The sequence below is a fragment of the Peromyscus leucopus genome, chromosome 1 (assembly GCF_004664715.2).
Source record: "Peromyscus leucopus breed LL Stock chromosome 1, UCI_PerLeu_2.1, whole genome shotgun sequence".
Taxonomy (NCBI): domain Eukaryota; kingdom Metazoa; phylum Chordata; class Mammalia; order Rodentia; family Cricetidae; genus Peromyscus; species Peromyscus leucopus.
This window is the reverse complement of record NC_051063.1, coordinates 55,652,849-55,665,677: the sequence shown is the minus strand read 5'-3', so window position 1 is coordinate 55,665,677 and position 12,829 is coordinate 55,652,849. Positions and strand designations below refer to the sequence as shown.

The 12,829-nt window shown below is 53.9% G+C and overlaps 1 protein-coding gene across 24 annotated transcripts in view; it reads left to right on the top strand.

Annotated features, from left to right (window-relative positions):
* Nrxn2 (neurexin 2) overlaps nt 1-12,829 on the top strand; it is a 119,976-nt gene that overhangs the window by 57,635 nt on the left and 49,512 nt on the right. For all 24 annotated transcript variants that reach the window (XM_028853779.2, XM_028853778.2, XM_028853766.2 and 21 more), the window contains 4 exons: nt 3,897-4,058; nt 4,973-5,411; nt 11,073-11,459; nt 11,648-11,851. In XM_028853779.2, coding sequence (XP_028709612.1) covers nt 3,897-4,058; nt 4,973-5,411; nt 11,073-11,459; nt 11,648-11,851 — 1,192 coding nt within the window. The remainder of the gene's footprint in view (nt 1-3,896; nt 4,059-4,972; nt 5,412-11,072; nt 11,460-11,647; nt 11,852-12,829) is intronic.

The following is a 12,829-nucleotide window of genomic DNA, read 5'->3' as shown; positions in this document are numbered from 1 at the left end:
GGTCCAGAGACTCTGGTGCCCTCTGGTGCCCTCTGCCGGCACTGCGCTCACACGGTGCGCAGACATACACGCAGGCAAAACGCATAAAATAAAGAAATCTTTAAAAAAGATCCTGGGTAGCCTAACAGGAGACAAAACAGCCTTTCATGTTTTGTCTATACCTACATTGTCACTGGGCTCAAGGAGGTCCATTCAGCCACCCGCAAATTAAAGTATTTGCCCTCTGTCTAACTCTCCCTAGAAAAGGGGGTGTTAAGGATGCTGTGAGCTGGGGTCATGCTAGGCCCCTGGGATGGCATGAGAGTTCCCTTTCCCCTCAGCCTTTCTTCCTGGGCACAGTAGGTATGGGGATTTGCTCCATATGGGTATATTTGTGGCTAGGACTTGGATTCCCATCCCACCAGCCTTCCTGCACGAGCTGAGGAGAGGAAGGGTCCATTCAGCTCACTAGATTTGAGGAGAGGAAGAGTCCATTCAGCTCACTAGAGTCCCCTTGAGCCTCCTCCAGCCAGTCTCCCTGTTCCTGGAGAGTGTGTGGTTCAGGCCCTAGGCTCATCTTCTGGGCAAACACTGCACTCATGACCCTGGGCTTCCTCAGCACCCACCATGTTGAGTGGGCCAGTGTGGGTTGGTCAGATCCTCTGCTGTGTCTTGGAGGGACCTGGCTGTGGTCACCTGTGCTGTATGGAGAGGAGCAGTCAGGACCTCTTCACAGAGTCTTCTGGGATGGGCTGTGTGTGCAGCAGATGTGTGCAGGCTGGTTGTCTGTGGTGAATGGCACAGGAGTGTGTGATGAGGAACCTCAGGTCTGAGGTTTCTTTCTCTGACAGTCCTAAACAACTCTGACCCAGCGGTTGCTCCCCTCTCCTCTTCAGTGGAAGGAGGCTTCTTCCTGCACTCCATGGCTCTCTCCTCGCCTCCATCTCTGCTCTTCCCCACCTCCCCTGCCCTGCATGCCTTCCCACCGCTGGCTGCCTTTCCCTGGCCTGCTCCGAGTGCCTGCTCCCTGACCCTGCTCTTCTAACCCGCATGGGTCCCAGCTGCAGTGGCTGTTCTGTGTGGCATGTGCTCCCCTCCTCCCCTGCTGGCCCCACCCCTTCCAGAAGCTTCATGGGGGGGATTGGGGGGCAGGGGTATCAAGAGCCCCTGGGGTGGAGGGGGCAGGGGAACTGTTCCCCTGTTCCTGCTTTTACTAACGAACCTGCCATTTTTGTGTCTGGACTGATTTGTCTGAGGGAACAGTTGGTTTTACTAATCTTAAATCATCCCCCTCCCTGCCTTCCCCAGACACCTTCCTCCATTCCCTCTACCTCCACTTCCTCTCCACCCACGGCCTTTTCCTCTGTTCTCCCTCAACTTCTCCCCACCCCCTGGCTGATCCCTTCCTCAGCAGACCTCCCTAAGTTCCCTGTCTCCAGCTAGCCTTTCCCCAGCCCTATGAGTCAGGAGAGGGAGATTAAGGTCATCCTTTCCCAACAGGGCCCTCCATGATTGATCTGAATACAGCCACCAGGCAAACTGAGATTTACTTCCAGCCTGGAAGGGGATTCAGGAGGATGTCTTGGGCCTCCACAGTCGGCTCCAAGTCAGATCCTTTAACTCCAATATGGCCGAGAAAGGGCAGCCTTGATCTTGACATATGTAGTGGGATGAAGAGAGCCCACAGAGGCATGAGGGAGATTCCAGGACGGTGCCCTGGCTTCAGAGGCCAGGGATGGAGACTTCCTGAGGTGCTTCCCCAGGAGGGAAGCAGTGCCGAGCACTGCCCAGCATGGTCACTCACATGAGGCTCTCCCAAAGTCATAGGGGAGTTAGGTTTCAGCTGGAGAGCCCTGCACTGGGTCGCAAGGCAGCTTGATGTGGACCTTTGATGACCACGTGCTAAGTCTCCTGGGGTGGCTGAGGTTAGTGGGGTTCCAGGGACATGTCAAGCCAGATGTTTGCTGACAGCCTGATTGGGTTGAGCCCACTTAGGCACAGGAACTGATTGACAGCCGGTTCAGTCTTAGGGGTAGATACAGTAGCAGGGGGCATGGAGGAAGAGAGTGAGTGTAGCCATATTGCCCCAGGGAGACCCACTCACCGGCCTCACCTCCCCTGACTTACCCCGCCCCTTTATTCTGACCCCCCCATCCTCCCTCCAGTTCCCCTCGGCCCAGTCTGATCTCTAACCTCGTTTGCATGTTTTTGTGACTAACCTCTCTGACCCTCCCTTCCTACCCAAACCCTGTTTCCTAGCTTCAGGACAAGGGGAGGGAGAAGAAATAAGTGATCATGACCAATCCTTCCCTCAAAACAAGACTTGAAAGTATTCAGACTACCCCCTCCCAAGACACCTGTCTCCTCCTGTCCTCGAACCCAGTTCTTCCAGCACAAGGTTTGATGGTTTCCCGGGAGGTGGCTTCTTCAGTCTGCGCTCTGCTCAGCCCCAGCCCTCTCACCATGAGGTTCCAACCAAGCACGGGGCGGGGGGGGGGGGCTTTTGGGTCCCCCTGATCTTAGGAGTTCTACCCCACTCTTCTGACAATAGAATACTGAAGGCCAGCAGCTGGAAGGTGGCTGGTATAGGGGTCATCACAGTGTGTGACTGGCAGGTCCTTACTTCAATACTTTACCTGCAAAGGGGGTACTTTTGAAATATATTTGGGGAGCAGGAAGGGCTCTAAGCCACAGCCTGTGGAAGTGCAGGACGGGGCTGACAAAGAACCAGGTCCTCGGTGGCCCCCTTGACTCTCCTAAGCCACAGCCTCGTAGAGAGAAGTTTGTGTCCCTTCTGCTGCCCCCTTCAACCTGGCTGTGAAGCCCCCCAGAGCTCCTCTGAGGGGCCAAACTCTTCAGGGACCAGGTAAACATTTGCTGACTAGGGAGAGTCAGAGTTGCCCCAAAGGTGGCATCTACCTTCCCCAGCCCAGTGCCCGGTACCTCCTGAACGCCAGGCATACCCCTGCTCTTGGCATCTTGCTTTCCGGGTGAATTTCCCACCCTGGGGAGGGTGTTTCCTTAGGTTAGCCCTGGCCTCGCTGTTTCTAGGGGTGGAACTACAGATGCCATCTACAGAGAAGGAGGAAGTGTGAGCTGGGAAATAGCAAAGGGCCACCCTCTTCTTTGGAAGAAAACCAGTGACTCATCCAGGTGTATAATCTCAGCACATGAAAGGATGAGGCAGGAGGATTACCACAAGTTCAAGGCCAGTTTAGGCTTTATAGACTAGTTTAGGGTTTTTTAAACCTAAGCTCTAGACTAGGTTTTTCTAAACAATGACTCAAAGTGTTGTGGTACCTTAGAACTTGAGTGGCAGAGGTAGGAAGCAGCCCTGGCAGATGCCATGCAGCTCCTGTCCTAAGCCTTGCAGGCATACCTGGGTTTTCCTCTTCATGGTCTCAGCTGCAAGAACACAGTGCCCAGATGGAAGGGCTGCCAGCAAGTCTTAGCACTGCCGCCCAGGAAGGGGCAGGAAGCGGAAGGCTCTTCTTCAGGAAGAGGCTGAGAAGCCAGCCACACGTGTGCCCACAGTACTCTGCTGAGAGAAAGCGGAGGGGGTCACTTCCTGCCCCCCACCTCCCACAGTGGGGCCCTTTCTGAGGTCCCCTAGTACAGAGAACCTCCCTGGAGCCGCTTACTGAGCCCACCATGGCTCCGTGCCACCTTCAGGCTCCCACCCGCCGCCGTGGGTCATGCAGGGCAGGCCTTAGCCTACCCTGAAACCATCAAATCTGTGCTGCTTCCTCTTCCTCCTTCCCCCTCCCCCCCACTGTTCCACCTCCAAGACAAGCAGACATAAAAATGGGGGTCCCCCTCCCCCACCGCCCCCTGGTCCCTCCCTTGCCCGCCTGTGGCTCTTCCCAGGGCGTTGATGCCGGTTGTCTCCTGTCTCTCCCCCTCCTTGGGCTGGGCAGGTGACCATCTCGGTGGACGGGATCCTGACCACCACAGGCTACACACAGGAGGACTATACCATGCTGGGCTCTGATGACTTCTTCTACATCGGAGGCAGCCCCAACACAGCCGACCTGCCTGGCTCGCCTGTCAGCAACAACTTCATGGGCTGCCTCAAGGACGTGAGTAGGGCTCGGAAGGGCTACAGTTGACCAGCCTGCCTTGTGATTTGGTCTGACCTGGCCAGCTGCCCCTGGCCCCCATGCTTGATGAGTCCATGGTGGGATTGTAACCCTTCATTAAAGCCTAAAGCTGTTGACTCAAGTCAAGAGGTGTCCAACGGTGTGTCTCCTCGGGCCTTGGAACTCCCTTCCCCTCTGAGGCTCTTCAGAGCTGTGGCCCTCAGGGAAGGCTGGTGGGCATGAAGGCCGAAGGCTAAAGCCTAGCTTCAGTCACATGACTTCCACTCACTCACTACTCTGTTGTCTTGGCCAAGTCACTTGACCTCATGAGTTGCCTGATATGTAGATGAAAGGTTGGTTCCTACTTTGGCTCTTGTACAGAACTCGGGAGAATGTTAACATGCCCTGGAAGACAGCAAGGACTGGAGTAGTTAGCAGCCCGGCTCACAGGACAGCCAGCCATGGGCTCTAACAGAACCACATCTGCTGAGCATGATGGAGATTACAGGAGCACATCTGTAATCTTGGCACATGGGAGGTAGAGGCGGGAAGACAAACTCAAGGTCATCCTCCGCCATACAGAGAGTTTGAAGCCATCTTGAGCCACGTGAGACCCTGTCTCAGAAAATAGCAACAGACAGTAGCAACAGTTGCCTGCCTTTTTGTCATTGTGGGTGACGGTTGAGTTGGACCCAGGAGCTCACAGTGGGAGCTGCCTGGCCGGTGTGGGGCTGGAAGACAGGACAGAGGCAGCAAGAGGGAGGTGTAGCCTGAGCCTTGTGGACTGATTGATGGCTCCGAGCTTGGGGCCGTGAGGACTGGTGACGGCCACGGCTGCCAGGGAGGGAGGGCCCTGGGTAGCCAGATCCAAGGCTGCGTCTGCTCCTTTACCCAGACCCCTCTCCTCTTTACAGGTGGTCTACAAGAACAATGACTTCAAGCTGGAGCTGTCCCGCCTGGCTAAGGAAGGGGACCCGAAGATGAAGCTGCAGGGGGATTTGTCCTTTCGCTGCGAGGACGTGGCTGCCCTGGACCCCGTGACCTTTGAGAGTCCCGAGGCCTTTGTCGCACTGCCCCGCTGGAGCGCCAAGCGCACAGGCTCCATCTCTCTGGACTTCCGAACCACGGAGCCCAATGGGTTGCTGCTCTTCAGCCAGGGCCGGCGGGCTGGGGCCGGGGTAGGCAGCCACAGCTCTGCCCAGAGGGCCGACTACTTTGCCATGGAGCTGTTGGATGGTTACCTCTACCTTCTGCTGGACATGGGCTCTGGGGGCATCAAGCTGCGGGCGTCCAGCCGCAAGGTCAATGACGGCGAGTGGTGTCACGTGGACTTCCAGAGGGACGGCCGCAAAGGTCAGGAGGCCTCTGGACCCTCCCTTCCCTTGGCCACTCTTGGGTACCTGCCTGACCTCTCAAGCTTTCGTTTCCTGCTCCTAGTCTCCTCTCCCAGTCCTTCTTTGGCCTTTCTGTCACCGTGATTTGGCAGAAGGCACAGGGCCACTCTTTCTTATTTGTGAAAGGGACACTTACCCCAGGGTCACTGTGGGCGGGAAAGATCACATCTGAAAACACTAACATAGCACCTAACGGAGAGATGTCCCATGTCTTGAAGAAAATAACTCAAAGCCAGGAGTGGTGGCTCACACCTGCAGTCCCAGCACTCAGGAGACAAAGGCAGGAGGATCACCGTAAGTTCGAGGCCAGTTTGGACTATATAGTGAGTTCCAGACCAATCAGGGCTGTGCATAGTCAAAACAAAACAAAGAACACAGCTTTCCAGCCACGGTTCCTTTTTATCCAGAGGCTTATTTCTTTAACTTAACTGGAAACAGCTATCCCTACTGTCTGGGAGGATTGCTCCTAGGACTCCCAAAGATACCAAAATCCACTATGCTCAAACCTCTTATAAAAGGCAGTGTAGTATTGTATATCACCTGTACACATCCTACTGGGTAACTTAAGTCATCTCTTGAGTCCTCAAATTACCTAACGGAAGGTAGACGCTGGGGCTAGGTCTGGATGGGGTTCAGCTGGTAGAGCGCCTGCCGAGCATGCGCAAAGCCTGGGTTCCAGCACCACGTAAACCAGGCACGGTGGTGCTCGCCTGCAATCCCAGTACTAGCGAGGTAGAGGTAGGAAGATCGAGAGTTCAAGGTCACCCTCAGTTGCATAAGGAATTTGAGGCTTGCCTTGGAGAGAGAGAGAGAGAGAGAGAGAGAGAGAGAGAGAGAGAGAGAGAGAGAGAATATAAATGCTTCTAGTTACATAGTAGTTTTGTGATGGTCATTAGTATGTTGTTGAATAAGGACAGCAGTATCTGTATGTGTTTAGTGCAGACAATCCTTCCTTTAAACATTTCCATCCATGTTTGGTTGTTTGAGTGCAGAGTCTTGTACACAGCCTCTGCCTGACTCTCTGAGCACTAACTGTGGGCTGGCTGCCTGACAGACTGTCCACCTCATTCTGGCCACCAGAAACGCAGTGAATAGGCCACCACACCAGCTTCTAGGCTCGGGTGACGTCGGATGTATTCTGAGTGATGTGGCTGCGGACTATTTCTCAAAACTTCTGTTGTTCTAGCCGCCCTCTCCTTCATCCTTCCTTTCCAGCCTCCGTCGCCCAGGCTCTTGTTTCCTGCCTGCTAATTCTGGTGTGCTTGCCTCCATCTTGTTGAACCTAAGTAGGAGAATTGATACAAATGAGGCCTGACACACTATCCAATTTAAGTGCTTATCAACGTCAGCTACATTTTCTCATTCCACAGCTGTCACCACTGCTGGCCTGAGAGTCTGCTCCCAGGGAGGAGGGGACTGCGGGTCTCCCAGAAGGGAGGCCTTGCTCTCCTTTGCCCTCCCCAGAGAAAGGACGTTAGCCCCCGGCTCTGCCCTCAGGACAGCACCCCTGGGTCTTCACTGACAGTCACTAGTGTTCCACACAGGTGGTCAGCGATCCTCGGGCTGGACGTCCATTCAGGAACTCGGGGCAGCTGTTTAAACATGGCTGAGAACTTACCTTGTTTTCCTGTGTCCCCACACTGCAGTGCTGGTGATTGAACCCAGGGCCTGCCCCCCCGGAGCCGCGCCCCAGACTCCTCTTTCCTGTTTTTCTGTCTTTTTTTAAATTGTGTTTGTGTGTTTGCTCTTGGGCCACGTGATGTGTGTAGAGGTCAGAGGACATTTTGGGGAGCTGGTTCTGGCCTCCCACCTTTTTGAGAAAGGGTCTCCCTTGTTTCTCCTGCTTCCAGCATGCCCCAGGCTAGCTGGCTTCTGGGTGATTGTCTCCATCTCTCATCATGCCAGAGGCATGCCGGGACCTTGGTCACATGCAGCCACATGTGTGCTCAGGGGATCCAGCTTGGGTTGTCCCCTTGTCCGGCAGGTGCCTGCACACATCGACCGTCTCCGTGGCCTCTCCCTCCTGTTTTACTTTTCTTCTTAGTTTGGTTTTGGAACTGGGGTAAATTGCACATCACACAAAACATACAGTGTTAGTCTTTAATCGTGATCACACTCACATTGCTGCACAGTGCAGCGTTGACCACACTCATGTTGCTGCACAGCCCTCTCTGCCATCCAGGTGCAGGTTTTCTGTCTTCCCCAACTGAGGCTGTCTTTATTAAACCTCAGCTCTCCTCTTCCCCCTCCTGCCTCTGGCCCCATCTGTCTGTTCGACTCTGACGACTCTGAGATTTTAGATTAGTGAAGTCACAGAGTATTTCTCCTCCCTCTTCTTTTTCCATTTTCACGTGTTTATGTTCATGCTTGCGTGTATATTGGGGCACATGTATGTGAGTGTACATGTGTGTGGAGATCCAAGGCTGATATCAGGAATCGTCCATCTTATTTATTGCGGTAGGGTCTCTCAATCAAATCCCGAGCTCACAGATATGGCCAGCCAGCTTGCTCTGGGGATCCCTGTCTCTGCCTTCCAGAGCTGAAGTTACAGGAGGGCCACACCCCACCGGCATTTATATGGGTTTCTGGGGATTTGAACTCTGGGCCTCATACACGAGGAGCAAGCACGTTAAGCACTGAGCCACCTCCCTCCCTCCTCCTTCCCCTCCCTCCCCCCTCTCTCCTCCCTTCCAACACAGGGTCTTACATGTCACCCAGGCTAACTTTGAGATCAAGATCCTGCTGTCTTAGCCTTCCAGAGTGCTGGGATTCCGGGCATAGGCCGCCATATCCGACTTGTGTATTGACTTGTGTAGTTATCTTCTCGTGCCCGGCCGTTTCAATGAGTACAGTGTCTTTCGGGGTTCATCTGTGTTGTAGTGTGAGTCAGAACTCCCTCCTTTGAAGTCTGACTAACACCCCCGTGCCGTGCTCACACCTAGTTTATCTGTTCTTCATCAATGGTCAGTGGGTGAGTCAAGCCGCTCCCGAGTCACCTTTGGGAACAGCTCTGGAGCAGAGGTCAGAGTGCACTTCAGTTTCCTCTCCAGAGCTCTCCGCTCACTGTCCACCTTTCCTCTTCCTCTCACATTCCCTTCCTGCTGGATTCCAGCAGTGAGCCAAAGGATGGGTCACAGCAGGCTCTGGGGACTCTGGGTGATCCAGAGGGAGAGAGGCAAGCCACAGGACCCTGAAGCAGGTGAAACCTTGTCATGAGAGAACAGGCTGGGGCCACAGGCTGGGCCGTGGCTCAGCAGGTAAAAGCTCTTACTGGTCAGGTCTGATGGCCTGAGTTCGTTCCCCAGATCCCACAATGAAAGGGGAGAACTGACTCCTGAATATCATTCTCTGTGCCTGCCCCCCACATCACAACACACACACACACACACACACACACACATACATCACAACACTCACATACATATCACAACACACACACATATATTACAACACACACACATACATCCCAACACACACACACACATATCCCAACACACACATACATCCCAACACAAACACACACATCACAACAGGCACACATATCACAACACACACACACACACACACATCCAAACACAAACACACACATCACAACAGGCACACATGTCACAACACACACACACACACACACACACACACACACACACACACACACACACACACACACACTGGGGTCTGGAGAGAGTCAGCCTGCTGCTCTTTCAGAGGAGGAGAGTTCAGTTCCCAGACCACACCAGGAGGCTCACAACCACCTGTAACGCCATCTCCAGGGGATCCCACTTCTTCTACTGCCTCCATAGGGATGCACACACATGTACACACACAAATAATAAAATAATTCCTTAAACAACAACAGCTTGAGCTGGGGAAACGGCTCAGCAGTGAACGACCTGGGTTTGATTCCCAGCACCTGTATGGTGGCTCACACCCCTACACACACGCAGGCACACACACACACACAAGATACAAATAAATCAATCTTAAAACAAAAGCCTTTATAAGGAAGCCCAGGAGATGAGGAAGGCTTCGAGGAAGGGACCGGCTGCCAATAGGAGTTGTGTCTGCCAAGAAGGCTCCAACTCTGCTCCCCGAGTTCCTCTGACTCTGTGCTGATCACGGACCTCTCCTCCAGGCCCTCCCTCTCAAGGTCCCCACCCCACCCGTGTGTAAGAGGCCCAGTGGCTCCTGACCATCCTAAACCTTGCTAGAGCTTTGCTTTTCTTTGTTCACACAGGTTGGTCTCCACCACGGCACTGACCCTGCCTCTGCCTCCTAAGTATTGGGGTCACGGGTGTGAACCACTGTGTCCGGCTGCCGCCACTGCCGCGGGCTCCTCCTCCACCTTTCTTCTTTTAAGAGTTTGTCCGAACCTGAAAAAGGGAACCGTGGGATAAAAAATAAAGGGCTTCCAGGGCATAGTGGCCTTGCCTTTCTTTAATCCTAGCATGTGGGAGACAGAGGTAGGTGGAGCTCAGTGAGTTTGAGGCCAGCTTGGCCTACAGAGCAAGTTATAGGCCAGCCAGGGCTACACAATATATATATATCTCAGTGGTTAAGAGTGTGTACTGCTCTTGTAGAAGGTTCAAGATGGTTTCCTAGCATCCCCCTGCTCCATTGGCTGGCTCACAACTTCCTGTACCTCCCGCTCCTGGAGACCTGATGACTCTTTCTGGCTTCTGTGGGTACCTGCACTCACATGTACATACTCCCAAACAGATATACGCATACACACATAATTTAAAACAAATCTTTAGACCAGGCATCCTAGCCCTAAGAGTAGGAGGAGACAGGTATCTCTGTGAGTTTAAGGCTGCCCTAATTTACATAGCGAGTTCCAGGCCAACCAGGGTTATATAGTAAGATCCTATGTCAAGAAAAAAAAAAAAACTCTAACAAATGGACACAATGGTACATGCCTATGACCCCAGCACTTGGGGGATGAGGCAGGTGCATCAGAGGTTCAGGGTCATCTTTGGTTACATAAACCATTCTGGGTTGCATGATACCCTGATTAAAAAGACAAAAACAAAACAAAACAAAACAAAAATCCTGAACCAGAACAAACAAATAACACACACACACACACACACACACACACACACACACACACGCACACACACACTCGGAGTTGCTGGACATAGTGACACACATCTGTAACCTCAGCCCTCTGTAGGCAGAAAGCAGGAAGATTTCCTAAGTTCTAGGCTATATATTGGAATCTGGCCTATATAAGAAGCTCCAGGCTAGTGAGGGCTACATAAACAAGTCCCTGTCTTACACACACACACACACACACACACACACACACACACACACACACACGGAGATTCAATTATTACAGTCTCCTCTAGGTTCTCTGCCTCCAGCTCCTGGTCTGAGAGGCTGGGGGCGGGAATGATCCAGTGAGTGATCTGAGACTGGGTCCCAAGCTCCTCGACTTGAGGACTGTAGTTAGGAAGTTCTGACAGAGGCTAAGTGAGGCTGGACCCCAGAGACAAGGCTGTCGGTCATTCTCCTGAGGCCGTGTGGGGTGCAGGGTGCTTCGGTAGCAAACTCAGGGCACCCCTTTCCAGACTGTGACTTCCCTCCCCACTGAAGCTCACTTTCCTTTGGTTCCCAGGCTCCATCTCTGTGAACAGCCGCAGCACACCATTCTTGGCCACGGGAGAGAGTGAGGTCCTGGACCTAGAGAGTGAGCTGTACCTGGGTGGCCTCCCCGAGGGGGGCCGGGTGGACCTGCCACTGCCCCCCGAGGTGTGGACAGCCGCTCTCCGGGCCGGCTACGTGGGCTGTGTTCGAGACCTCTTCATAGATGGACGGAGTCGAGATCTCCGGGGCCTGGCCGAGGCCCAGGGGGCTGTGGGTGTTGCTCCCTTCTGCTCCCGGGAGACGCTGAAGCAGTGTGCGTCGGCCCCCTGTCGGAACGGGGGCGTCTGTCGAGAGGGCTGGAACCGGTTCGTCTGCGATTGCGTCGGGACCGGCTTTCTGGGTCGGGTCTGTGAGAGAGGTGAGCTGGTCTTGGTCTTCGGCGTCCTGTGTCGGAAGGACCCCACTTTCCATCCTCGTGCTCCATTCCTCTTCAGAGTGCCCCCAGGCCAGCCCCAGGCTTCTCTTCCAGTAATGATTCTCTTGTCTTCTCTCCGTCTTTTTCCATTTCCCCGTTTCCCATCCCTCTGCTCTCCACTCCTGGGGCAGAGGCCACTGTCCTAAGCTATGATGGCTCCATGTACATGAAGATCATGCTGCCCAATGCCATGCACACAGAGGCAGAGGATGTGTCCCTGCGCTTCATGTCCCAGAGGGCCTATGGACTCATGATGGCCACCACCTCCAGGGAGTCAGCCGACACTCTGCGTCTCGAGCTGGACGGGGGGCAGATGAAGCTCACCGTCAACCTCGGTAACCACCCTGTCCCAGGCCTCCCGGCCTCTCCCTGACTTGCCTCTGACCTACACTCCCCTCTGTCTGGAGAAGCTGGTGGTGGCACCAGCCAGAGGTGACCTCCTCAGTTTGGAGAAAGGTAGTAGCATCCTGAATCGGAGCCCCTGAGGGCTGTGTCTCTGTCCAGGCCCCACAGCCTTGAGCAATGTTTCATGGTTGACGATAATGTGGGCTGGTGACCCAGAACACAGCCACACACACACACACACACACACCTGTTGGAATGCGTCTGAGTGTGATAACTGTCCTCTCAAGTCACTCCTGTGGAGTGTTGGTGGCATCTGTCCTGCACACACAAGATGGCACAAACTCATTCTTGTCTGCATTCACTTGCTCATTCACGGGCTCATTCATTATGGAACTGCTTGTTGACATCTGCTAGGTACAAGCCTGAGCTCAGCTCAGCCCAGTGGCAGATATAAGGGCGACAAACAGCTGGCCCCTGTATGCCGCCATCCTTAGCTGCTCCGCTTAGATTAGAGCTGTCTCTGGGATGCTGTGTGCAGGTTCCCGTGTGCATTCTGGACACAGGAACATACCACCTCGCACTTGTCTTGCAGTTTGTGTTCATGGCTGTGTCTCATGTGAGTCCCATAGGTGTTCTGGGAAGACACCAGCTCACCAGACAGGTACTGCAGACCAGGCCAGCCTTGAATTCACAGAGCTCCATCTGCTCTGCCTCCCGAGTGCTAGGATTAAAGATGTGTGTCACCATGCTTGGTCCAATTGTGAAGTTCTGTGTTGACTTGGCCAACACAACGAAGCCGGTGATTGCTAGGGAGGAGCCGGTGCCGAACCCAGACCATGGACCTTCAAGTTCAGAGTTTTGGGTGGGGCTTGTCAGCCCGCTGGCTTTCTCCATCAGACCACTCACTATCTCTGCTGTTGCCCATGGGTGAGAACAGGGTCTAGCCTACACATCCCTGTTGGTCCTCG